Source organism: Thalassophryne amazonica, chromosome 16 (assembly GCF_902500255.1).
Source record: "Thalassophryne amazonica chromosome 16, fThaAma1.1, whole genome shotgun sequence".
NCBI lineage: Eukaryota > Metazoa > Chordata > Actinopteri > Batrachoidiformes > Batrachoididae > Thalassophryne > Thalassophryne amazonica.
Window position 1 is genome coordinate 30,992,408 of NC_047118.1, and position 27,932 is coordinate 31,020,339.

At 41.3% G+C, this 27,932-nt stretch overlaps 2 protein-coding genes across 6 annotated transcripts in view; one reads left to right on the forward strand and one right to left on the reverse strand.

The window, feature by feature from the left end:
- Positions 1–24,322, reverse strand: part of pold1 (polymerase (DNA directed), delta 1, catalytic subunit) — a 37,177-nt gene extending 12,855 nt beyond the window's left edge. Inside the window, exons 1-17 of one of the 5 annotated variants that reach the window (XM_034190168.1) lie at positions 24,125–24,322; positions 20,334–21,548; positions 15,533–15,718; positions 13,639–13,752; positions 13,304–13,444; positions 11,245–11,370; positions 10,882–11,050; positions 10,651–10,765; positions 8,752–8,881; positions 8,479–8,645; positions 8,276–8,380; positions 5,236–5,376; positions 4,936–5,046; positions 4,386–4,577; positions 4,227–4,315; positions 3,994–4,110; positions 1,082–1,195 (exon numbers count right to left, since the gene is read on the reverse strand). In XM_034190168.1, the coding sequence (XP_034046059.1) occupies positions 1,082–1,195; positions 3,994–4,110; positions 4,227–4,315; positions 4,386–4,577; positions 4,936–5,046; positions 5,236–5,376; positions 8,276–8,380; positions 8,479–8,645; positions 8,752–8,881; positions 10,651–10,765; positions 10,882–11,050; positions 11,245–11,370; positions 13,304–13,444; positions 13,639–13,752; positions 15,533–15,718; positions 20,334–20,622 (2,306 nt within the window). In that variant the 5' untranslated portion in view covers positions 20,623–21,548; positions 24,125–24,322. Of the gene's footprint in view, positions 1–1,081; positions 1,196–3,993; positions 4,111–4,226; positions 4,316–4,385; positions 4,578–4,935; positions 5,047–5,235; positions 5,377–8,275; positions 8,381–8,478; positions 8,646–8,751; positions 8,882–10,650; positions 10,766–10,881; positions 11,051–11,244; positions 11,371–13,303; positions 13,445–13,638; positions 13,753–15,532; positions 15,719–17,029; positions 17,497–20,333; positions 21,549–22,568; positions 22,790–24,124 lie in introns of those variants that run through there. The other 4 variants (XM_034190167.1, XM_034190169.1, XM_034190171.1 and 1 more) reach the window with 4 other exon arrangements.
- A 2,120-nt stretch (positions 24,323–26,442) lies between these two features.
- gys1 (glycogen synthase 1 (muscle)) overlaps positions 26,443–27,932 on the forward strand; it is a 50,080-nt gene continuing 48,590 nt past the window's right edge. The window contains exon 1 of the mRNA XM_034190172.1: positions 26,443–26,582. The gene's annotated coding sequence lies outside the window, so the exon portion shown is untranslated. The remainder of the gene's footprint in view (positions 26,583–27,932) is intronic.

Consider the following 27,932-nt stretch of genomic DNA (forward strand, 5'->3'; position numbering starts at 1 on the left):
TAAACGGTCAAGACAAGTAACAAGTCAGAAAAGGATGGACAAACATCTACCAGTTTTGAACTTGTTCAAAATTTTCAGAATCTCGGTCAGACACCTGACTGCTTTGGCTTGGTGTAACTTGGTGTCCAATTTTCACACCGGGCACATAAAGAGTTACCACAAGTTATCCCGAATAGAGTACAAGTTTTCCCAAAGTGGTTTCATCTGGTGTCACAGACCGAACAGCCCTCCCCTAAAAATTGGTCCGCCCTGCCTTCACTGCGCATGTGTCATTTGGGACCACAGCAGCACCTCTGAGACAGACTCTCTACACCCAAAGCGATCAAATGGATTATTAACCATCAGATGACAAGGTAAAACCTCTTAAATCATTCTTAAATCAGTTTTTTTGGCAGAAACAAGGCCATTTTAAGCAGAAAATGAGGCGGTAATTGGTGAGACATTACTGACGTAGGCGCTGCAGCACCTGCTGTGCACTCTGATAGGTCCACTGTCTTTTATTATAAAATAATACTGAATTTATGTGGAAATGATTGTTTTACAAAAGCTTCAGATATCTGTCGCTGACATAGATTATGACTGGAGTGCAGTTTTAAGCAGAAACAAGGCGATAATCACTGAATTGCTGGTGATGCTCAGAAATGACGCACGCGCAGTGAAGGCAAGGGGGACCAATTTTTTTTGGGGGGGGGGGGGGGGGGGGGCTTGGTCTGCGACACTGGAATATACAACAGGTTATGCTGGGCTGTCCCAAGTTCAGTACAGGTGGGACCAAGGTGGGTGGTGGTGGGGTTTCTTGACCTGTGTGCACCTGCTCAGGAGGACTTGATGTAAAATGCGACCAAGTGAGAGCCACTTGGTGAAATCAGATGCTCCAAGTTGTAACTGAGCCAATCACAGAGCAAGAACGGCTAAAAACAATGAATAAACTAACAATGCTACATGTAGAGAACACAACTTGAGGGCAGTGTTGACAAAAAGAGTTTAAATCAAAATCACAACTGGATTTCCTGCCATTTACAGTCACTACCATTCAATCATTATTAATATTTTCTGGTGAGTTATTTGAAGTGATTTAAACCTCTTTCTGGCAGACAGCAGATTCTCCAGTATCTCAGGCAGAAGTCCTTTCCGCACAGAGCTCTTCACAAAATGATCACCTGTTGGAGTCTTAATGAAGTCCTCTGGTGTCAAACTACAAACACACAACAGCTTCATTAGCTCAATGAACTCAAAATGCGTTTGTACATGTATAGTACACCGTGAGTTAACCGCATGCTATTATTCTGAATACTTAATTAAGCTAGTAAATAAATCAAACTGGAAGAATGTGCATGCGTGTCAATGCATTCAAGTATATGGATGTTTCTGTGTAGGCTCTCAGTTGTCCAGGTGGTTTCCATAGTAGAGAAGCTTGAATCTTCGACTGGACTGGGTTGCTAGACGCAAGGACGTTTCGCTTCAAATCGCAGAAGCTTCCTCAGCTAAAATTCTTGCTCTGGTGGTCTGACTTCTGTCTTGACTCTTGTAGAGAAGAATAATCAAGAAGTCACACAAGCTGGAGTTTTAAACCTAATCAGACCCCTCCTACCGAGAGGCACACTGTTATAGGCTAGTGATTAAACAATAGCTCTAATTAGCACCTATTGTGCTCTAGTTAGCACCCTCCTAATGACAGGGCAGTTGTCCCTCCTAATGATGGGACGGACCCTCTCCTAATGGCTCCCTTGACGACTCTGCTGGTGACGTGAATGACTCATTACCATGAACAAACGACTGAAACTGCTTTGACCTGAGTACCCCATTGTAAACAGGGGATAAAGCGTGTCTCACCCTCTCCCTGGTTAAGGCTGGGTTTCAAACGTTTCACAAAGAATGCCTCCTTGACCCCTCTCTCAAACCATTTCTTTTCTCTGGCTAATATTTTAACTTCCTTGTCCTCAAACGTGTGGTTAGTGTCTTTAAGGTGGAGATGAACTGCAGACTGAGGTCCACTGGCGCCTTCTCTGCGGTGCTGGTATAGCCTCTTGTGTAAATGTTGCTTAGTCTCACCTATGTAGTGTTCGTTACAGTTTTCCTGACATCTGATATAATACACTACATTGCTCTGTTTGTAACTAGGGATCCTGTCCTTAGGGTGAACTAATTTCTGCCTCAAGGTGTTAACCGGTTTAAAGTAAACTGGGATTTTGTGCTGTCTGAAGATCCTCTGTAGTTTTTCCCCTACTCCTGCTAAATAAGACTAAGACTAAGCAACCTTTACACAAAAGGCTATACCAGCACCGCAGAGAGGGCGCCAGTGGACCTCAGTCTGCAGTTCATCTCCACCTTAAAGACACTAACCACACGTTTGAGGACAAGGAAGTTAAAATATTAGCCAGAGAGAAGAAATGGATTGAGAGAGGGGTCAAGGAGGCATTCTTTGTGAAACGTTTGAAATCCAGCCTTAACCGGGGAGGGGGTCTGAGACACGCTTTATCCCCTGTTTACAATGGGGTACTCAGGTCAAAGCAGTTTCAGTCGTTTGTTCATGGTAATGAGTCATTCACGTCATCAGCAGAGTCGTCAAGGGAGCCATTAGGAGAGGGTCTGTCCCGTCATTAGGAGGGTGCTAACTAGAGCACAATAGGTGCTAATTAGAGCTATTGTTTAGTCACTAGCCTATAGCAGTCTGCCTCTCGAGGGGAGGGGTCTGGTTAGGTTTAAAACTCTAGCTTGTGTGACTTCTTGATTATTCTTCTCTACAAGAGTCAAGACAGAAGTCAGACCACCAGAGCAAGAATTTTAGCTGAGGAAGCTTCTGCGATTTGAAGCGAAACGTCCTCGCGTCAAGCAACCCAGTCCAGTGAAAGATTCAAGCTTCTCTACTATCAAGTATATGGAGTAAAAATTTCTGTTTCATGAACATTAAAATAGAAGGACACATACGTCCACAGGTGTCAGCTGGAGTCTGACTCAAATTCTAACTCACAGGGATGCCTTACACATATTATCATTAATGCTTTTATTTAGTGCAACTCTCTGATCTGGGTAACGCCACCTTTCGCTGCAAGTTGGTAGTAATTCAGAGTTGAAACTTCCGACTTCAAATCTAAATGAGTTTCAAAGCATCTGCTTGGGAAACCATGGATGTCATGTTTGCATGGCTGGGACATCGAACTCCTATTTTCTACAGCCATCATGTTAGAGAGATGGTCACGATTTTGAGACCTACCGCTGTACTAACCTCAACACCAAGATCCACAATTTAAGTCAGTACCCGTGAATTTACTGTAGATACATTTGCTGCATAAAACGCGACATCAAACACTCCGTACAAGTAAAAATGGATGAAAATGTAATTCCGTGTACCGCTCACAGTGTGCAGTGGCATACTGCTGTCAGAGTTCTCACAGCATACGAGGAACTTAGGGCAGCATAGCTGCACAATGAGTGTTGGAGACGCGAGTATTGTAGGAGGGTCCGGGGGCATCCGCTAGAACATTTTATAATTTAGAATCCTTTTAAATACCATTTCATGCTTTTTGATGGCCACTTTGTGTTGCTAACTGGGATGTTAAATAATGTGCACCATCCTTAAAAAAAGAAAACAAAACACAACAACACACACAGAAAAGCACCCCCCCCCCCCCCCCCCCATGTTGGTTAAATCACAGCATAGGGGACCAAAACACAGCATAGGGGGCACCTATGCTCAACTGCACTGGTGAGAACCCTGGCTGTGATGTCAGATCGACAAGCTCAGTCTACACGGATCTTGCCCAAGTTTCCAACTTGGAATTCCAACTTGACTAGCCATTCTGTTACTTTTCTGAGATGGAGCTCAATTTTTTTCAAATACAATGTAACGCAGCATTACTATTTACTGAATACCAGTGGTACACAGCTAACCCAAAAGTTAGCTTTGATAATTACTAATCTAATAAATTATAAAAAACAAACAAACAAAAAGAATGTGGATTTTCAAGAAAACAATATAAATAAATAGTTTACCCCAGTTTCTCCAATGAGCCTTTCTGCAGCAATGTAGTGTAACAAAGATTGTGAGCCATCATGATGGAGGGATACAAGGAGGAAAAATCTAGTGTGGCAATGGGAACATTGTAGTACCTACAAAAAAAAAAAAAAATGCAGGAGAAAAAATACACGGTAAGTTGGAACATCAACTTATCTGCCTCAAGAGCAGAGACAGGGGACACTTGTAGACAAACGGCAGGTGAACGCACCCTTTCTCTGGCTCAATAACAGTGGCTCCAGTGTAATCTTCTCCTCCTTCTGTCTTCACAACAGGCATGACCAGGTCCTGCTTCATGGCCTAAACACAAACCAACTCTTAACGTTTCCGCTCAGATACCTGCTAGCAGTAACATCCTGTAGGTCGTTACCTGTCTGAGCAGCTGGGACACGACTTTGATCTGCTGGCCTCTTGACAGCAGGTAGGTGAGCGGCACGCCTGTCACTCTGGCCATCTCCATGTAGTTAATCACACACATCAGCTTCTGCAGCAGGCGCAGCGGCAGATACGCGTCTTTGAGACAGTACACGGCCAAACGACGACGTGTTTGCTCGTTGCCATTCTAATGTAGAGAAAATGGTTGGGGATACACGAAAAAAAAGGGGGGGGAGCAGAAGTTAAATTGTATTAACATACAAATTAATGTAATTTCAAGCAGTTATTTTAAAAGTATTTGCAGTACATGTAGTGAGCAATCTTCAATCAGATAACAGGCAAATACGAGGTACGCTGACATGCATGATACACAAAGACTGATTTGATAAATGAACTTAAATATTTAGAAGTAAAATTAATTTAGCATAATGCTACACCTAATATGTCACAGAAACCTAGAAAATACTGATGACAGGTTAATCCAATCTGTTGATGTCTAAATAGTTATTTCATTTCTAGATGCAGCAGTGTTGGAGTTGCTCTACCTGCAGATCAGTGATGATGGAGTGCTGCACATCCTCCTTCTGTTCTTGCAGAAAGTGGAAACTCACAGCATTCAGTGTATATGAGCGCAGTTTATAGTCCCGGAGCAGCACCTGGCACACAGAAGCACCGGTAAGGTTATAATATAATCAAGGGTACAGTGGACTGTCTCCAGGTTTTATATCTTCTGCACTTGTATATAATCTGCACGTCATGCTGATGTTTCTACCAAGAAAAACTCTGCTGAACAGTAATGATGAGATATCACAATAGTTGAATGATAGTTTAGACAACGTGCTGACCTGCAGGAGATCAAACTGTACCCGGCCCTCCATGTTAATGATCTTGTTCTCTCTGCGGCCCATTTGTTTGCTTTGGAAGTTCAACTCTCGCAGGACTGACTTCATGTTTCGGACTCTACCCAAGTAGGGAAACATATTGACCTGAAAAGAAAAGACAAAGAATTACAGAGTACAAGTTTTAGGAAGATCAAGAGGAATAAATTATTGATCCAAGTGAGAAGAACAAGTGCTAGCCGTAGCTACGGTCGTCAGCGTAAGTTTACATACACCTCAGCTCAAACAGTCCAAACTCATCCTACCCAACTGCACATTTGTCAAACAATGTGTGTTAAATCAGTTAGAATATGTACTTTGTTCCATATAGTTATTTAAAATAAAAGTTTAAAAGTAGATTTTAATTTTTCTTCACCGTGTTAAGATTTTCAGTGGGTCACCAGTTTACTGAGATGAGTGATTCGTTAAACAGGATGATAAGTTGATGTATTTCTGAATGAGTAATAATTAGCATACTATGGAGCTGAGTGGGGAAACTAAAGGGCCTACCTGAACAATCAGTGCCTTCTTGCATTTAATCATATGTTAATAGCCATCTTGAAAGTGCTTGTGATGGCACAAGCAACTGTATAATATATTATATAAAACAGAAAACGCTTGGCACTAAACAGATGCTGTATCAAAGGCTTTGGAGCTCTTTGTGGAAGGAAAAGTAAAACCAGAAACTTTTAGTATTTTTCTAGGAACAAAAAATAAACCAGACACTTTATTTTTTTTTTTTAATGTTCTGTAACAGAACTGTCTATTTAAAATAATGGTAGTCAGTTAATGCTGTGATCGTTCTTGAAAAGGTTTCCATTCACAATGACCCGGGCAGGTTCACTTCTGCCTGTCATTTATTTTGGTTGTTGTTGTTGGCAGGACAAAGTGCTGGCATCTTGTGTTTAACACTAAGAAATACACCCGGAGCAGACAAACATCGAGAGACTTCTTTAAAAACACTCCATTTATTCGGATCATTAGTATGTTTTTTTTTGTCTTGGTGGATCAAATAAGATTTGTTTTCGTCAGGAGTAGAATGCTGAAGACACATCAGATGGCTGAACGCTGATGGGAATATATTTCAACTTTTAAAATAACTTATTTTTCTTGTTGTTGACAGAACAAAGCACTGGAGTTCTCGGGTTCAGGCTGAGAAACACACCTGGAGCAGACAAACACTGAGGAACACCTTTAGGGCTGCAGCCATCGATTATTTTAGTAATTAAGTATTCTATCAATTATTCTGGTGATTAATCGAGTAATTGGATAAAAAGTACTTTTGCATTTTTAAACAACATTAATAGTCCAGGGCTCTCCCTAAGCCATGGCACAATGTCGCTGCGTCAGTGTTGACATTTTGCTGAAATGGCGATGGGACGTGTGGCTTTCTGTTATGTTTTCTCCAACTTGTAATATTTAACCATTTTTAAGTTGTGTTTTTTTTTTTTTTTTTTTAAGGTTGGTGAACTGGGTCCCTGTGTGATTTTTTTTTATATCCCACTTTCTCTGTAATTCAGCAGATGCATTTCAACTGGAGGTTGAACATGCAAGCCTTGCAGTCAGTTTTTTAATTTATTATTTTGTGTAAATTACTGTGTTTGTGAAGCATGTGTTGGCAAAAAAAAAAAAAAAAAGCGAAAATTAAAAAGTGAAACACAGAAGAAAGACTGTATTTCTACTGTTTGTCATCAGAGGTCCTACTCTTCACTCACTCCGGGGACAGAGCTGTGACTCACACCGAGCAGAGAGAGACAGCAGCCAGCCGCCGGGTCAATAGTCACTCTCCACGTCGAGCGGACCATGTAACACACTGCTTCACTTTAAATGCACAGTAAATCTATTTCAGATGATCAGCGTGAACCCACTTTCAATTTAAAGGCTTTATTTTACTCTGTGTGTCACACTGGAAAGCTGTAGCTATCGCTGCTAATTTGATTAGCTGTTATGCTCTAGTCTTGTTTTTCTTTTTCTTGGGATGTTGCAGCACCACACACAAGCCTGACACATGTACAACGACATTAAACGAAGCTACGAGGCACAGAATTTGCCTCAAACATTTTTTGTAATCCAGTTATTCGAGTTACTCGACTAATCGTTTCAGCCCTAGGCACCTTCAAAAATGCTGAATTTCTTCAGTAATGTCCACAATAAGAAATTAAAGAATTTCCCTGACATAGTCTTCCAAAAGAAGGATGCCTTTTCGTGAGGCTGCAACGATGAATCTGACTGAAAAGACGTTAACAGGTCAGATTAAGACGTTACATAAATGTTTTAATATTTTAAAAACAGTCGGAACTGTATAAATGGTCGCATGAGGACTGGAGCTTTAGTTGCAGAGCCAATCAATGGACAGGTACCCCAGGCTTCTCTGTGAGGAGGAGAGCAACAGTGCTGTGTCTTTTAAAAATACATGAAACACACTGCTTTGCTTTAGATACACAGCGCCACATACAGGTCTGGCATACACAGTGTTCCATAGCTGGCATTGAACATTATTAGCCAGTTAGGGAATGACATTTTTTTGTTTTAACTGGTTCGGGAACGTCAATTTTGGGGTGGAACCCATAAACGGAAATGTTAAAATATGGTTTCTGTTTGGAACAAACCAGTTGGGAAAAAATTCTGGTTCAAAGCTGTGGTTACATGTCACTGAGAAAAAAATAAAATAAAACGACATCCCAGAGTTAATGAACATTTATCCCCAAAATGTCAAACAGAACTTGGGGATCACAAATAAAGAACTGATGAAAGAGTTGCAGGCATCAGATAGAAATGTGACAACATCCACCTTTAAGAGAGCGCTTCACCCCCATCATGTCAACTTTCAAATAATGAGTGTCTGTGGTTGACTGCATTTTAACTTATACACAACAAAATATTTCCAGTAAGAGGAAGTTCCATTTGAAACCTTTTTGCCATGCAGATGTAAGCTGATGTCTGCAACAGTAAGTGCCAGTGCTTTGGCACCTGTGAGTGCGAAGTGTTGAACATGATTCCATCCTACCTTTAAATGAGCTGCCCTGTTCAGTAAGTACGGAAAGTCAAAGTTTTGGATGTTATATCCAGTGATGATGTCTGGATCCACTGTCCTCAAAAACTCTGCCCAGCTCTGCACACACACACACGCACAATAATGCAGCAAATTATAACAAACCCTCTCAGTATACGGAAGACAAAAAACTGTGAAAATGAAAATCACGTTCATACCTGGAGCAGTTTTTTCTCTTGTGTGAAGCACAATATCTGAGAGCCTACGATGCTGGAGCAGGACTGGAGGGTGAACACAGTGCGAATGAAGGGTTCAGTCTCACCCTGCCGCTGCACCATAGATGCGATTTGAATCACGGGATCTTTGTCTGCTTCAGGAAAGATCCCTGGAAATTTGGAAAACATATATCTGGGTTAGACTGTACCTGCCTAGCCATACTGTGAACACATTAAAGATGACCCCCACCCCACCACCCAAATATATATATCAACCTTTTCTTCCAGCACATTCAATGTCAAAGCTGAGGACTCTGAGCGGTGCAATCCGTTGCCACTCTCCCTCTGCAGGGTGACTTATTAGATCTGTCCAGCCCACATCCACCTCATACTGACACAAGGACACCTGGATGACAAACAGAAGAAAAAAAATGGAATTATGTTCTAAAGACTCCCCTATCGCTCACTGACTGAGATGTCCTTCTTCTGATGGATGTCTGCTTTAATGGCCAAGTGTGCAGGCAAATAATGGGCAGTTAGTTTGGTAGTTCCTCAAGTTAATAAGCACTGAAAAAGTGGCCTTTGTAGGCACAGCAAAGGGGTCTTGGCAGATGACAATGGCAGCAAAGTGAATATAAGTTTGGGTTTGTTGCCATGATGATGAGATGGTTTTGTGAAATCCTGCCAAAGTGCAGTAATAGAATGTTCATCTGGTATGTAAAACTCCCCTAAGACTTCCATGTAATACGTAAGTGGAGCAAATTTAGTGGCCCTGCACTCACCCTTTGGAAAGTTATTGTGAGTACGGTATTTATTTTTTTGCTGTGATCTTGGAAAGAAGGTCATGGTTACTCATCTTTGAACCTCCAAGATGTCTATAAGTGGTGCAAATTGGTGTCCCAGCAGTCAACCTGTAGAAACTTATTGCAAGTACTTTCTACCATCGACATCAACGCTTGTCCGATTGTTCGGGACAAGTGTAAAATGTGATCAGACAAGCAACAGCTCTAAATCGTTGTCCGACCAGACAAGTCGTTTTCTCATTTACATCACGTCTTGTCTCACACCTTGCGTGAAAGCATCTTCAGTTTTCCCGCCACTCTCCACGCAGCAGACAATCGGAAACATATCACAGGGTTCTCCCCAGACAATGGAACAACGGCGCCGCACCATCAGTGTTCTGACAGCGCCGTCACACTTTCCTCTGCTCTCAGGTAGTTTTTTAAAATCCAGCCAGGCTGTTTGTGCTGAACTGCCCCCCCCCCCCCCCCCCGCAAAGAGCCAAGCAGCGCTGCAGCTCAACGACCATAGCGGAAAAAAACTCCGTCAAAACTCAAGTCTTCAGATAAAAAGTGCTGCTTCTGCTTGCATAGCTCCAGAAATTCATTTATAGGCTTTATTTTATAGTTAAAAGCCTTCATGTTTCCAAAGTTTGCTCAAATACAGTGTGAGAGTGAAGAGACTCTCGTTCCCTCACAGAGAGGGAGAGACAGAGAGAGAGGAGAGATATAGAGAGAGACAGAGGAGAGATAGAGAGATATAGAAAGAGACAGAGAGAGATAGAGAGAGAGGGATAGACGAGAGACTCCACCCATCCACACAAAAGGCTGTTTACAAGCAAATGACGCAACCAACAGGTGTGAAAAAAATCACGCATGCGCACGAAGGTTCAAGGTTGGCTCATGCAAGCACACAATTCAAATCCATCAGGCTTTTGAAAAAAATAAAAAGGTCGGATACTTCTCTAACAGACCTCGTATGGTGCAAAGTTGGTGTCCATGCACCCAAGCTATGGAAAAAATATTCCAAGGACTGCCTTTTTTTTTTTTGCGCTCTGTGACCTTGAAAATTACATCGGTCATCTTCGGTCAATAAAAATCCTCAAGACGTATCCCTGCACTCAAGCTGTGGAAAGATCGTCTTAGCTCGGAAGCACACACGGACGGACGGACAAACAGCATTTTTATGTCGCTGACTGGAGCAACGGGAACAACCATGTCAATGCAAAACCACTGACAGAATAAAGTCTGTATGAGGCGGACTCCTGTCCACGACGTTTTAGAGCAACTAATCTGCAGGCCTAGAGGCTAAGCAGCTGGTGCTGTACAAACAAGGTCTCAAAAATCCTCCAGAACAATGACAGTTGGCACCATACAACACATAAACTAAACCTACCTTGCCTGGACACTGGGAATCTGTGTTCGCTGTGGTCCTTTCTTCACGCAGTCTGTATTTGTCTTTGGGAAGCTCGATCCAACAACATCCCACTACATCGCTGTCCACCATAAACCTGAAAACACAGACGCTTGTGAGGTTGTTTCACACTGTAATTCAAAGCTTGATGCTTCTGTCTGACATCTAGTCATCAAATCACCCTTATTTTTACAGGATTCTAGAAACACATACCTGATTTCAAAATCTATGTTGGCCTCATAGGATTGGTAACAATGGGTGGGAAAAGATCCAAACTTAAAGCCTTGCTCCAGCAATCTCTTTGCTGGGGCAATGAGACGAGGCGTCGCCATGGTTATTCGTAGAAAGTCCAGAATGCGTTTTCCATGATAGCCATACATGCCTTAGGACATGAGGGAAAAAAATTTAATGAATAAATGCAAGAAAACTGAAACCAGAAAAAAAAACAGTGAGTGTACTTTCATAAATGTGATATAATTTTAAAAAGTAATTTTAACAAGGCTGTGTCTTCTTGGCTCACAATACTTCAATAAAAGTGTATTTTTGGACTCATTTACAAATACCTCTTGTACTCACTCTCTTTGCGGGTAATATCCACAGCCAACACTGTAACGGAGATGTTGGCTTTGTTGGAACGCATATCCTTCAGGACAGTAGCGTTCAATTCTTTTTTAAACTCGCCCAAATTATCCTGCGTGAATCCTTTACAAATGAGGCAGAGAGAACAAAACAATGCAGGATTATTAAGAATTAATTAGGTCATGTTTGCAGGCACAGACCCAAACAAAAACTGAATTAAAGTTTCCCAATGACAAAACACCTAGGATGACAACCGATCCATACCCATTGCCCAAAAATAGGCACCTATCTCCTGAAGCAAGGTGATAAGTAGGAGTCTTCTTGCCCTTTTCCATTTGCTGGGGTCCTCAACCCCAACTCAGCTGTACACTAGAATATGCGCAGAGATGTGGCACACGCTGAAATGCTCTAGGTGGCGTTTCATCACACTACAAGTCATATGCCTTATCTGAATCACACAAAGTAACCGTTTATTTGATACAAATTCATTCAAGCTGTACTGCAGGATTCTCCAGAGTGACCTGGTCCCAAAAACATCCAGTCCTCCCTCCCCTTACGTTACTGTTCAAATTCCAAGTCTCACATTACACAGTAAGGCTGGACACACCAGAACCTTAAAGACTTGCACCTTTGTTCTCCTGCAGTCTGCATCACCTCTGTCCAGCAACCTCTTGAATCCATAAGATGTCCTGAATCACTATACAATTTCTCCGCATGGAGATACACTTCTGACAACCAAGTCCAGGAAGCTACTGAAAGCCAAGGCAACAGTATCTCCACCTGCCTGAAGACATGCAGCTCCAACACCACAGATCTCACTCACCCTCAGCCACTTCACCACATTATCAATCTCACTCAGATTTGTGGTTTACAATTTACTAGCAGATCAGCCTTCAGAACTCTGGCACAACTGATGTTCAACAACTTGAGAAGTAGCTTTGCCTTATACAACTGCACAAAGTAGCTGGCCCAAAGGGACATTACAGCATAGCCGCGTGTCGGGTACATACCATCACTTACTGTGACCACAGTGAGATATGGTCTGGAGGAGAGCCATGCGCAGGACTATATTCTTCTTCCCGCTCCTGCTGAAATTATGACCATTCCTGCCTGCACCATGTGTGTTATAGTCCCGCCCGCACCCTGAAAACACTGAGCCCACAAAAATAGAGATGCAATGATTTTGTGTATTCTCCCGTCCCGCGGGAGAAAACATCATTTAGGCTATTAAGAAAGAAATTCATGGGATTGTTTGTTTCGTTGAATCCCTGGCCTGTATGTCTTTTGACGCACTGATCAGGAATAGCATTATTATTTAGTTGTTTTCCATTTAAAGACAGTTTCATGTGACAGCTCAGTTAACTTGCTGCACTGTGACACAGAGAGAGGCACAGACTCGCTGCGCTCTGCTGTGTCTCTCTCTGTTTGCACCTGTAATGTCCTCTCCTCCTGTTAAATTATTTAAGAAAAAAGTAGAGTGTGGACATGCATACTTTACACTATTCTATTCTATGTTGAGTCATCTTGTCGCTTCTGTTCCCACAGTTTATTTTTAGCTGCCTTCTCCCACTCACAGCGAGATTCTGACCGCCCGCTCCTGCAAGATTTGCACTGGGTCCCGTGGGGCCAGGTGGGACCCAAACCCAGCCCTCTAGTCAGGAGGAACACAGTGCTTTGAATTCTCTGTGAGCAGGCTGAGGGACACTTGACAAGAGATGGTCTGTCTCCTTCTCAGATCCCTGCTGCAAATGCCTCCCTGTCTACCCTCAGCACCACCTCAGCCTGTTTTCTAGACTTTGTATACATCCCACAATTATGACCAAGCTATGCACTACAAATCCTCTGGATGGTACTCAAGAAATAGAACCTCAGATATAGAACACCTCCTCCTGTGAGCATTTTTGTCTACAACACAATTCCTGGCAAATTTCAGGATCTTGTTTCTGAACAAGACCCCTGGGTTTGTGTAAACTTAATGTGTAAGGAAAGAAAAAACAAACAGTCATATAAGTAATGTACCAACAAAAATGTCTAAGGTGTAAAACAAAGACCTTACCACTTGGTGCAGGAACGTAAAAGTAAGGAGCAAAACCATGAACATGGCAGCACACACTGTTGCCAGTCTCTGTTACGCCAAACATCCGAATGATTGGGACTGTTCCCTGTAGCTGGCCAGGCATCCCATCCACTGGCACTCCTACACAATACAAAACAGGAAAATAACTCCAAGATACCTTTCCTTCTTAAATAAAGCAGTAACAGCTGATTGATTTCTCAAGTTAGAATTTCAATACAAGTACCAAAGCAGCTGCAATAAAATGATGTGGGTTTTATATCTGAAAAGTGTTATTATGAAAATAGAGCAGCCTGAATATTGAATATTGTAATTACCTAAATAATAGTCAAGGTCAATCTGTTGAAACACCAAACTATCAGAAGATGGGTCCAGCAAAGGAGCATGAGGACGTCGCCAGCGAGGGTTAAGGTCTGTTGAGAAGAAGTCACCTGAAAGAACAAAGATGCTGTGTAAAAACTCTATTTTTCATGAATACAGCTAAGAATTTTTTTTTTTTTAGTTTTATCAGAAACGGAACACCCAGAATTATTGTAATTTGCTGGGGTAATCATTTAAAAAAATGTTCTGTAGTTGCCATTTATTGAGAATTTCATTACTCATTATGTAAAGTTCTCACACCCTATGACTGCTGTGATAGGCTCCAGGCCCCTGTCACGCTAGAGTTGGAGTATGCAGGTATGGAAAATGGATGAATGATATAAAGTTAAATACAACATATTTACTAAAGTCAATACTGAAATATCAGTTCAGCTGTTTGCGATCGTTTGTTGGGACTGATATCTGTTCAAGTTTCTCACGTTGCAGAATATGAGTCTTAAAAAACAAAACAAAAAAACAAACAAAAGAAAGCCAATGATATGAGTAATACATGAATTAAAAATGCATAATGAGTTTCATGACATCTGGATCTACAGCATTGGTGAGTTTTGTTCCCACATCCCAGCAATACGGCTCGAACAAGAGGCCAGTCTGCTTGTTTGTTAGGCACGTCTGTGGACTGGACCCTTAATGGAGGTACGAGTTATGATAAGTGTTGCTCTTGTTAAGTAAATAATTATTTGATGATAGAGAATGCTTGTGGAAAAATCCAGTGTTAATCAGTAACGCTTTTACAACAGAATTTCCTCAAATCAAATTTATCTCTTGATCGTCCCCATTATAATTCAGGCAGATCTGCAAATAATCTTGATGGTGCAAGCAACAATAATTGGACACCATCATGTGAAACATTTTGAGTTCTATTACTCGAAAGAATCATGGAAATATCACAATTTTGCACAGAATGCATTGACTTGACCTCAGTTTGGTAGCTTTATTCAGCCCCTCACTGCTCAGACCACATTGGTGACAACTGTGTGCTTTTACTTAATTTCGAATCTACAATAATAGATAACAGAATATTTACAGAGGAATCTTTCAAATGGTGATACAAGCACCAACTTCTGCAGAAATACCCTAGACTTTTTTTTTTTTTTTTAAAGCTGGCAGGCCACTTGAATTTTCAATTGGCGGCCAGGTAGGGATCAGTGAAGAAGTACACAGGGGTCACAATTTAACAATGCTCCAATCATATTGAAATGTATACCACATTACTTGTCCGACCATAAAGATTCTAAAAATGTATAATTTGGAATATCACTGAATTCTGTGTAGCTTTGGGTAAAAACAGCAAAAATGGTGGCAAAGGTCAATATCAGTTTGTACAGGGGTCAAAAGTTAAAGTTGCTCCAATTTTGGTAAAAAGTAATGCAAATTATTGGTTAGGATTAATAAATGGATTAGTTTTAATTGTGCTGAATGTTTACTGTCCAAAGTAAAAGTCAAACATTGTCAACGTCCATTGGATTCTATGATGCGTGTTACTCTGGCCCCAACTGAAAATTCAAGTGGCCTGTCCGCTTTTTCAGAAGAGTAATGTCTAAGGAGTATTTGTGCTGAGTTTGGTGCTTGTATCACCATCTGAAAGATTCTTTCAATTTTCTGGTGCACTACAAGGCTTGATTGGGCTGATCCTCCCAGGATAGGACAGGTTTCTTTCTAGTCTTCATGACTAGACATGTGTGGGAGCTAACAACATTACCAAAAGTTGCTCTGAATGTACCTTCCTTTACCAAAGAATTACCCGGCACAGATAAATGAACCACACTTCGCAAAAGGCTCAATCTTGCATCTTCTTCTGCAATGAAGCATTAGTTTTCTATCACTCACCTACAGGGATAACGTCATGTCCTGCCTGCCCATCCATATCCTCGATCTCCATTTCTGCCTCGTCAAACATGGACAATTCCTCTTCAAATGATGGGCTGTCCTCCCATTCACCACCTGTTCGACCTCTCTTTGCCTGCGAGCCACCACCCGTGACAGGGCCAGTGTTGCGTCTTTTATTTTCCATGTCTGAAAGTGGTTTTACAAGTAAATTAGTATAATACTGGAGGCAAGAGCCGTATTACACAAGAGGAGTAAACAAATTGTTGTCTCAGTTTAGCAAGTATGCATCAACGTGCATAACGTTGATGACAGCAGTATACATACAACTTAATAATGAAGCAATCGTTCAATGCAACAAAATCCCATGCCAATAAATTAACACGAGGTAGGGGCCTGAATTCCAACTGCAGTGCAAGAAACCAATGTCACATAACCTGTTGTCAGTAGAAACCAGGTCTCAATAAAATTTCTGTATCAGCACTTTTCACGAGACCTGCATGCATTTTGACACTGGAAAATGCCTACATAATTCTGTCTGCTTTTGTGCTAATTTTAATGACTTCCTAGACTCAGCCATCAGAAGTGTATCTGTATCTATATGTGGTGAAGTGTTGACCTTGTAGAGACATTCAGTTATGTCAGCAGTGACAGTCATGTCTCTGGGTCCTCAGCCTTTGAGACTGAGAGGTGCCTGGGGGAAGAGCTTTTAGAGCCATCAGGTCGCTGGACAGAGGCATTTAGCAACACCGATATCTTTGGAGGGGAATGCAAGGTGAAGTCTTTAGGATCTTGGCTGCTACCTGTCTTACTGCATCCAAGTCTCACAACCATGAGACTTTGATCATATATTGAGTAGGCTACAAGGTTTCCCAAGGAATAGGTGATCAGGTTTCCCAAATCAGTCGCTCAAAGCTTTATTGCTAAATTTAGTGCCCAAAACCGATTTAGAGAAAAAAAGAAAAGTGTTATTTGAGTGTGTGCGTCACCTCTTGGGGGAGGTTTATAACGCAATCTCTACGGGCCATGAGGCTGGACTGGATGTGCTGTTTTGCTCCCTTAGTATTGTAATTTAAGCCCAAATTGGCTGTAGGTACATGGACTACCACGTGGTTTAAACTGCAAGAATCTTTTTTCGGTGACTGGAGAGAATTGCGATCATATCATTACATTAACTGGATTTTATTCCTGCATTTTTCAGAAATGCCCCCAAGCTTACTGCACAGACGTTAGCCTGCTGATTAGCTAACACACGGACTACGTCTATGTGCTGTACTTAGTTACATTCTAACTTGCAACACCGATTAATACAGCCGAATTGCTTCTTTTAAAACGTTGGTATTCCTGCGTTTAATTTTACTACCATGTTGGGCTAAAGGACCATGCTAGCAGCGTTACAACACTTAAAAGCATCATGTACCGGCAACCTAATGTTGGAATACACACGGCTGTCAGCTCCCGACGTGTTTCTAACGACGTTATACACATCTAAACACTTACTTCTTCACAGCAGGTCCCTAGGTGACGATTCCCGCCACTGTTTCGCCGCTAAAAGCGCGGAAATTGGCTGTTTTCTGAGTCAGACCAATCGCAAAGTCATCGATAATGACGTCACGCTCAAACCAGAAATTCATAGGTTACAGAATGAAGGGGCGGATCCTAAGCGAGCGACAACCGGAGGTAGAAGCGGAAGTGTAGTACCTTGATTGGCCGCTTGAGACTGGCTTCAAAACAGAGCACTTACCCATAGGACTCCGTGTTAAAATGTCCAATGTTTAGAGCAGAAATAAACGTTTGCAGCCTGGTACAAAAAAACGGTTTGGTCTCTTTCAACAGTTTCTGCCTCTATGACATTTGTACGGGGGTGAATTCTTTTCAAACGTCTTAGTTACCTCCGCCAAGGAGGTTATGTTTTCGGTCGCATTTGTTTGTTTGTCTGTCTGTCTGTCTGTCAGCAGGATAACTCAAGAAGCTTTGAACGGATTTTGATGAAATTTTGTGGAGTGGTTGGAAATAAGAGGAACAAGTGATTAAATTTTAGCGGTGATCCGGATCACGATGCTAATGCGTTAGCATGTCTATGGCATTTTCAATGTTAAAAGTTAGCATTAAGCAGTTGCAGCTGTCATCACGTTCGGGTGCATTTGATTTCAAATTGTAATATTTCTTAAATTTATTTTTGTTTAGGGTTAGCCCTCTGTCAGCAGGATAACTCAAAAGTTTTGAACGGATTTGATGAAATTTTGTGGAGTGGTTGGAAATGACAAGAGGAAGAAGTGATTAAATTTTAGTGGTGATCCGGATCACGATCCGGAACCAGGAATTTTTTTAAAGGATTCTTCACCATTGCGGGATAGGGGGAATTTTGTTTGTTTGTTTGTCTGTCTGTCAGCAGGATAACTCAAAAAGTTTTGAAGGGATTTTGATGAAATTTTGTGGAGTGGTTGGAAATGACAAGAGGAACAAGTGATTCAATTTTAGTGGTGATCCGGATCACAATCCGGATCCCGATGCTAATGCATTAGCATGTCTATGGCATTTTCAATGTTAAAAGTTAGCATTAAGCAGTTGCAGCTGTCATCACGTTTGGGTGCATTTGTTTTCAAATTGTAATATTTCTTAAATGTATTTTTGTTTAGGGTTAGTCCTCTGTCTGTCAGCAGGATAACTCAAAAAGTTTTGAACGGATTTTGATGAAATTTTGTGGAGTGGTTGGAAATGACAAGAGGAACAAGTGATTCAATTTTAGTGGTGATCCGGATCACGATCCGGATCACGATGCTAACGCATTAGCATGTCTATGGCATTTTCAATGTTAAAAGTTAGCATTAAGCAGTTGCAGCTGTCATCACGTTCGGGTGCATTTGTTACCTCTGCCAAGGAGGTTATGTTTTCGTGTCGCGTTTGTTTGTCTATCTGTCCAGCAGGATAACTCAAAAAGTTTGAACGGATTTTGATTCAATTTGGTGGAGTGGTTGGAAATGATAAGAGGAACAAGTGATTAAATTTTAGTGGTGATCCGGATCACGATGTTAATGCGTTAGCATGTCTATGGCATTTTCAATGTTAAGTTAGCATTAAGCAGTTGCAGCTGTCATCACGTTCGGGTTACCTGACACAATGGAGTTTGATGCGGAAGAGTTCAGAAATATATGTTTGGAATGTTTTGAGGACCATTTACAGTTGGCGATGAAAAACTTGGGTGTTAACTTTGTGTTAAAGTCAGAACAAGAAGCTGCACTGAAAGAGCTCTATCTGGAAGAGACACGTTTTGCATGTTGCCCACAGAATAGTGTGGCAGCATAGCAAAACAATTGTTCATTTTGTGATACAAAGCATGGAATTTGGCACACATATTCTAAATTAACTAATGTTTATTTTCAGATATGGAGCCATCCTGGAGCTGACCTCTAATGAGCTACAGGGGTCAAAATTTAAAAATGCTCCAATCATGTTAAACGATACCAAATTATTTGTCTGATCATAATGATTCCAAAAAGGTATAGTTTGGATGATCTATGCTGAATGTTCTGGAGTTATGGGGTAAAAACTGCAAAAATGGTGACAGAGGTCAGTTTCAGTTTGTACAGGGGTCAAAAGTTAAAGTTGCTCCAAATTTGGTAATAAAGTGATGAAAATTATTGGTTGAAATAAAAGGATTAATAAATGGAATAGTTTGACTGTGTTGAATGCTTGGTCTCCCAAGGTAAAGGGCAAACAAGGTCAACGTCCATTGGATTGACATAGGACATATGTTACCCCGTAACATGCTAACGAAGCATGACAGATTGGTGTAAACTATTCCTTTTAAAATGCTATTAACTCACCAATAGCAGGGGTGGTGGCCAAGTGTTAATGCGCTTGGTTCAGTTCAGAAGGTTCCAGGTTCAAATCCCACCCCTGCCACATTTCTCCATATAATGTGGAGTTGCGTCAGGAAGGGCATCCGGCGGTAAAACTTGTGCCAATCACATGCAGATCCACCTCGGATTTGCTGTGGCGACCCCAAGTACAAACAAGGGAGCAGCCGAAGGAACTTACTATCAACTCAACCAATAATTGCATCATTTTTTTTTTTTTTTTTTAACCAAAACTGCAGCAACTTGACCCCTGTACAAACTGAAACTGACCTTTGTCACCATTTTTGCTGTTTTTACCCCATAACTCCATGGAATTCAGTCATAGATAGTCCAAACTGTACCTTTAAGGAATCATTATGATCAGACAAATAATGTGGTATAGTTGTCAACATAATTAGAGCATTTTTTAATTTTGACTTCTGTGTAATTCTTTATTGGCCTCTGTAGCTCATTAGAGGTCAGGATGGCTCCATATCTGAAAATAAACAGCAGTTAATTAGAATATGTGTGCTAAATTCCATGCTTTTATCACAAAGTGAACAATTTTTATGGAAATTTTAGATAAGCTGCACCACTAAGGTAGGCATTTACTTTGATTTCATTTTCACCAGGAAAATCCTAATGATTTCCCCCACTCATAATCATATGTATTATACATACACTACTGCAATGATACGTAACCAATTTCTTGCATTGGGCATTGTGAAAGTTAGGAGTGTATCGCTGGAGTTACGTAATATTTGAATGGCCCTTCATGTTTATAATTATAGCAATTGCTATACGTATACATTTGTATATGACTGATATCAATGAGATTCTGAAGGGTAGTTTAATATGTCTATGTTATGATTATTATTACTATGTAGAATGTTAATACTACAATGTTGTAGGCTGATTTTCCACATAAAGTGTCATTTTTAGGATTTGGAAAATCTGTCATATACCAACTGACTCCATTTGTCCTAGTTGCTCAAGAAAGTTCAGTTTTGCTCCTGCTGATAGGGTTATGCCAACTTTGTTGAGGATCTGGAGAAGGTCATTATTGGCATGCAGCCTGACTGCAGCAGCAGTGTTCATCTTCTGAATGGCACATAGCTGCACATTTCTACTGTGCATTGCCATGCCATACATCGTGGCAACTGTGTAGTGTGCATATGGCTTGTTACAGTCAGGTGGATTGGCCAGGGTCATGAACAGATCGAATGGGAATGGCATTGTCCGTTTGAACTCCATCAAAGCTTCCCCAATGATATCCTTCTTGGTTAAGTCTTCTGGATTGGCAAATGTTCTGAGTATGGAAGGGCCTGGTTGTACAGTGAGGGAGCAGAGGATGTGATGCTATTGAGTGACGTTGTTGATAATAGCAGCTTCTATTGACTTCAATAAGAGCTGGGCATTTGTCATTTATCAAGCCAGCAAAGTCTCTGGTGGTGATGTGTGGAGATGTCAGGGCACGGCCCAGTAGGGCAGTCTCTTCAGGTGGCATGGGGATGGAGTCAACGTATTCCTGCAACCTGACACAACTTTGCAATCTTGACATGGAGGCAACACTTGAGGTTTCTGCATATGCATGATCACTCTGGATAGGGATCACAGAAAGGTCCAATTGACTTCTGGAGTTGGTTACAGTTTTCTTGCCATCTTGCTTGGATGGTGTGAATGTAATGGGATGGGACCTCTCTTTTCTGGCAGCATCAGAATTGTATGGTGTACTTGTCAGTGGTGTTACTATTTCATCTGTAGTATGCTTTGTTAATGCTGCTTTAACCTTTTGTTTGAATGTCACTATGTTGTCGATCTTGTTCTTGCAACTAGTACATATCTTTAAACCAGTAACATTGTGAGAGCTGAAGGTAACGCAAAACACTTCTTCCACAGCAGTTACAATTGGACTCGATGTTGGCAGGGCAGAGTTAGGGCACACATTCCTCAGCTTCCCACTTGATGACTTGCCACAAATAAAACAGTTTACAAACACCTTCTTAGTGGGAGTAGTTTCCAGTGTTGGTGTGGAAGTGACTACAGGTGTAACTGGCACTCTTGGTATAGTAGGCACTCTTGGCGTGCTTGTGATGTCACGAAATGGCAGTCTTGTAGAACTTGGTGACTGCACCGGCGCCTGCACAGGTTGATCTCCCATGATGGATTGATGATAATCACTGAAATGCAAATCAAAACATCTGTCAGGTTGGTGCATATTGGATAAAACATGTCATGTGAACATTGCTAATTGCTGCTTTACTTACATAGAAAAAGTATTTGTTGCATAACATTAACATAACATAATATTTGAAAGGCAGTTCTTATGGATTACAAATAAGATCACATAAGGTCTTTTTAAGGTCTGATTCAGAAATTTATGAGCAAAGCTACAAACATTTGCCTGATTGGTGAATTTAATACGGCTTTAAATGCTGCTCATCAAAGATCTGCACCATCTTCTCAAATATTACTAGCATTTGCAATGCAAATACTTTCCATTGTAAGCTATAACATTAGGGTAATATTTGGTACAACAAAGTCCATAATCTCGTGTGTTTTCAAGCGTAAATGTTCGTGGCACCCTGCTCAGAGTGCTGCTTTCATTGGTCCAACATCTCTGCTATTTTGGAATTGTGGGATTGCTTGCACCCGCAGCCTGAACTCGCCGGACCTACTTTCGCACAATCACAAGGGCCACTAGCTCATGACATGCTGACATGAGAAGGTGCTGCTGGATGAGTGTGTGTAACACATATGACTGTGAGTGCTTAAATCATTAGGATTTCCTGGTGAAAATTAAATCAAAGCAATGCCTACCTGTGGGCAACATACTTTAAGTTTCTTAAATATTTATTACGGCCATTCTTAAAACTTCAACTATCTTTATAATCTTATTACTGGTAAATTTCAGAATTGATTTAGATGAGATATACTCGTTATCTCACAGGAATATATCACAATTATCTGGGAACTACTTTTTGCGCAGGAATTCATCAAGCATGTCGGCCGCGAGCTCGTACGAACACAGAATACCCAGAAACTGGACAGTTGTTCGGCCATAACGAGATGAATACTACTCAACATTGCGCTGCACCAATATGTTCAAAACAATGTTGTATTTGCGATGACACCACATTTTCGCGGGTAACAAAAACATCAGGAGTATATTTGGCACAAGAACTTGTGTCAATACTCACGTACTCCCGCTGGATTTAATGTTGTATGCTAACGATGTTAGCACTTTAGCAGCTATCGGTAGCTTCACTCGTTCGATGAATTTACTGCGCGATTACTGAGAAAATACGCGGGTCATAACATTCATGTCCACAACAAAGTAAACCGATAGAAACCCACCGCGCAGCCCCCCAAATTTGATTTAATAAACATCCGAACCCATTTAAGTGGTTCGGACGATTTGGGTGAGACTAACACACGGGTTGAGTGTGCAGTGTCGGCGCAAAACCATTCGGTGGATGGGGGTGTCAGCGAAAACCATTTTTTAACCAGCACGTCGGGCGTGCCGAACCGAGCCGGAACTTATCGCTTGTCTGTGCAGGTTGTCTTGCACACACAAGCGACAACAAAATAGCTAGAAGGATATGTGGAGATATATCTCGTTTCTAGTTTATTTGAATGATACCCAAGATTTTGCTTCCTTTTCTTTCTTCTTTTTGTTTTGTAATTCGTACTTTATGTTTCTCTGTATTTTGACACTTTTGCTGTATGAAAGTGTATGGTCCTTACAAGATGTGTTTTTAATTTTTAAAAAAAGGCTTGTCTTGCTGAAGTTTCAAGAAAGTTGAACTCGGTCTGTGAATCCTCGAAAATGACAAGAACTGCGTACCACAAACTTTTGTTAATTAATATTACAAAGGTAATTTCCCAATGAGGGAGGTAGTTTATTATTATTATTATTATTCGTCCGTTTTCGACAAAAGCATACTGCCGCTACCATCCGCCGAATGGTTTGTTCCGACACGGCACACACAACCCGTGCGCTATCATTCTTCTTCTTCTAATGATTTCCGGCAGACTGTACGCTAAACAAGCGTAATGTTGCCCCATCCGGTCAACATGAACCACTTACATTAGGGTGACCAAACGTCCTGTTTTCACGTCGTCATGGCCGTCCTAAGTATTTTTTAGAAATCAATAACAATGTCCTGGTTTTCATTGTTTTTCATTGGCCCATTAAATTGACCGGCATTCAAGGAGCTACTAATCACCGGAACTATAGGCGGAATGGAATCTGAACAACTGGAAATCGGCAGAATGGGTTGTTTTTGCTTATATTCCACCTAAAACAAGTATTAATGAGATGATCAGGTCAAGCCATTAAAACAATCAAGTTATTTAGCCACTATATAAAACTATAGGTCAGCATTAGAAGCCCCAAACTCTTGACAGAACAGTGATAGAATAGCAGAACGGGAGCTTGTGTGGTGCCTCTAGTGTTAGTGAGGGTAAATTTTCCAATATGGTGATCTGCTATTCTGGCGTTTAGTGATAAAACGTTTGTGCTTTGAACATGACGGGGGGACATTATCTTGAGATTGGTTATCAATATCTTGAGAGTAGGGGGCATAGAAAGGTGCTGTTCTGTCAATCATTCCGTCAATTGTATTAGCATTCCGGTTCTGCCAACCGTTCCGGTTCCGGTTCTGCTGATTCGTACCCGCTGCCAACCGAGTATCTTACTGCCGGGCCGAGTGTCCTGGTTTTCGGTAATCAAAATATGGTCACACTAACTTACATGATATTCTTACGTAGAGTACGCTACGGTTAGCCCAGTGTAGAGTTGTTGTTTTCGTCTTCTTCTTCTTCTTCTTCTTCAAATGGAGTTCCGGCAGGCTATACGCTGGTATGCGCAATGCTGCCCTCATCTGTTATGATTCCGATGTTACACTATATTCTTGAGTAAGTGCCAGTCAGGCGGAGAAAACGAATAATAGCGCTCCTGATTTCCATGGTTAATCTCACCCACTGATCTATATATAAATATTACCCTTCGGATTTAAAGGAGGGGCGTGTTCAGGCGTCTTTCGTCATACGTAGAGCCACGCACACTCCACCCCTTTATGCATTAGCGAGTTATGGCGCTGGCTTCATTGTGGTTCTTTGGGGTCGCTTATTTCAGCAAAACAAATCTAGGCTTGCATATCAGATGTACCTTCTGGCAAATTGTAGCTGAATTTTCAGGTCTTCTTTTTAAGAAAATCGTCCTCTATCCCACTTCATCATGAAGCTGTATAACTGGGATACAAAATGCACTATGCAAAATTTCTCCAATTGCAGCCACACTGTACATAGTAGAATTTGTCTCAGTTGCATCACCAGTTATACAGCTTCATGGTGAAGTGGAACACAGAAAACAGAAGATCATCTACAGTTTGTCAGAAGGCACTGGGACACACAAGCCTAGATTTGATTTGTGACTTCCTAAATGGTATTCTTAACCAAATGTTATGAATGGGTTTTGTGTGCTAATAAAACCATTCTTCCCTTTTTCATTGCACTTGTAATCCTGAGCTGTCTGAGCTTTTTCATGTTTGTGAACTCACCAGCTGAGTTCTTTAAAATCTTGCATCTAACAGTTGATTTGACCACAAATATCTGTCTTTCTGGTGGGTATGTTTCGGGCTGGTGATTTGCATTAACAGCAGAAACAGAATCCAATGCCAGTGTAAGACTTGAAATCAACTGGATGTCAGTCAGGAGGTGACCAAGCAGTTTGAAGAATGAAAATCCAGCTACAATGAGTCTGCATGTCAAAGCTCATAACAGCCGCAGATACACAGAGTCAAGTGTGAGTGTAATGGCAGAGTTCTCATAGAATTGTATATGATATGTGGACACTTTGCAAAAGCTGCATGCACAGTTGAAGCAGGCTGATCCTGGAAAAGATGCGATTTTTCAGCATGACAATGCTCGTCCACATACGAGTCGAAAAACATAGGATGCATTGCAACGGCTCAAATTTTAAAAGATCTTACCACACTCACCATACAGTCCAGATCTCATGCCCTCTGACTTTTTCCCTTTTTTGTTCCAAGCTGATGCATTCCTGATGGAACACTTTCACACATGATGCAGAGGAGCAAGCAACTGTGCATTGCTTGCGCCGAGAGCAGACACCCGATTTCTTCACTGATGGAATCTGACTATGTGGAAAAGTAATGACATGGTCTAATAGAGAACAATCCAAGCTTTAAGTAGATAGCTTTATCTTTTCAGCCAGCCCTATTAGATAATTGCTTTCAAGAGATCTTGGTGCTTCACTTGTCTTTGGTGATTGTCATCCAGAACCCAGGCCTGTTCAGCTGATACAATGACATGTGCCCCATCCCATGATTTATCTTGAGTTATAATAATAATAATAATAATTTTATTATATGATTAACATTTTGTAGGATAATATCTGTGCTAATTCTTTATTTTATGTTAGCTACCAAGTATTTGAGTTATTTGTTTGGAAGTTCTGAGAAATATAAATTTCACTTCTATCATATGTCCAAGTTTCAGACACACCTGTTGGTGAGAAACAGTAACATTAGAAATGTGAGACTAAACCACACCCATTGTTAACACCCACATTGTATAAAAGTGTTTTGTTGTTTCGTTTGTTTGTTTTTTCAAAAATATATACAAGCTACTTGGTGTGCCTTCACAAGATGGACACTGTCTGTGAGGGACACAGGCCTGGTTTTTGTCATGACCTTTAATAAACTAAAAATGAGGAATACAATGGTTTGGTTCTTGGTAAGGGGCAGTAAATTACATGAAATAACCAGGTAGAAATAACATTTTAAAGAAATGGCATAATCATCTGAAGTTCATTGTTATGTACTGAAAATGATTTTGCCTGTTTATGTTGGGGCAATCAAATTTTTACCTACATAAGATGGCGGCCGCTTCGGCCGTTTTCCTTCATAGCATAGCGCTGGATGTTCATTCCATGTGCAAAGGCGGAGACTAAGAGACAACGACCAATAGGAGCGCAGCTCAGGAACGTGATAAACGTCACGACCGTCGTCCTGCGCTTCACACTGACTGCAGTCAACCAACGTCATTCATTGGTATTTAACTAAAGCGTCCGCCCCCTTCGCCTCGCGCTCAGCTGCTTTTCCCTTTTTTTTTTTTTTTTGGATCGACTGCGACAGCTGCCAATGCGGCCTTAGGTTATATTTGTGAAGTTGGGACATCATCGAAGGGTGAGTGTGTGTTTTTCACATTTGTTTTCTTTTTTATATCCAGGTCGACAGCAGTTGATTACTTCCTTGCAGCGTGTGCGCGCGTCAGGATTCCGTGTCCTTTGCGCGTTTCCGCGGTTGGTTTGCAGGATGTGCACGATGTCACGTTCGCCCCAAATCCACAGCTCGACGTGGGGGCAAAAAGCGTGTTAAAGGTTCTGATGGAGGGTTCTGACCTCTGGAGGAGTTATCACGTCGTGCACGCGTTCTGCAAATAAAAACCTTTGTCATAACTGCCAATATTGTCCAAATATGCAACATGTGCGTGTGAGTGCCAGTCGTACAGTCATTTGAATTGATCTCACTCCCCCAAGTCCCACAGTGATTTCTGCGCATGTATGTAGTTGTATCCTTCTAAAGTGTCTACAGGTAAGGGAGTCCCGTCCCAAAACAGGAATTTTACAAGTGTGGTTCGAGAAGAAGAGGCTCACAAGAAACTACTGTATTACACAAGGGGGGAAACTTTCAAGGTGAACTAATCTACTGAACAAACTCAAGGATTGCCACGTGAGGACGATCAGCCAGTCAGAGGTGTTCAGGGTACCTGCAGCCAAGTTTTGTGTATACTATACTATACTATACAGTATAGTATTGCTCCCAGTGTGTAGTGGGTGCCTTGTATGGCAGCACCCTGATACTGACATCGGGGTGAATGTGAGGCATAATTGTAAAGTGCTTTGAGCGTCTGATGAAGATGGAAAAGCGCTATATAAATGCAGTCCATTATACAGGCAGATAAACACTTAGCTGTAAGTCAGTTAATTGATCAACAGAAATGTGGTACTTGATTTATTAAGTTGTTTTTCACTGCCACATGCCAAAGATTAACAGGCTCGCAAATACGATAATAGACTTTTTTTGTTTGTTTGTCCGGTTGCACCACTAGCCATGTTTTGGATTATTTTCTTGAAGCTTTGTGGAGGTGTGGGATAAGTAGAAGATGCAAGTTCTGTATAGGGGTATGTGTGCTGGTGCTTGTCCTCAGATTCTGTAGTTTGAAGTGGATGAGTGTCTTTAACTCCTGGAGCCAAAGCTGACACTGCAGCTGGGTGGACAGGGCCTGTAGGGTTGTCTACACTGATGTCACTGATGACTTGCTGGGCGTGGTAACTTATGTCGTTGTGGCTATCTGTTGGATTCGATAATGACGTTTCTCCTACATATGGATTTTTGAGTGGCTGAGAAGTCCAATCTGTGACTTTACACAGATCTTCAGCATGACATCCTGCAACACCTTGACAGTCTAGGAATCTCTGCAATTATTTGAATTGTGGATTTTTTGCTTGGAGTTCAAGACCATAATTTCTTGAA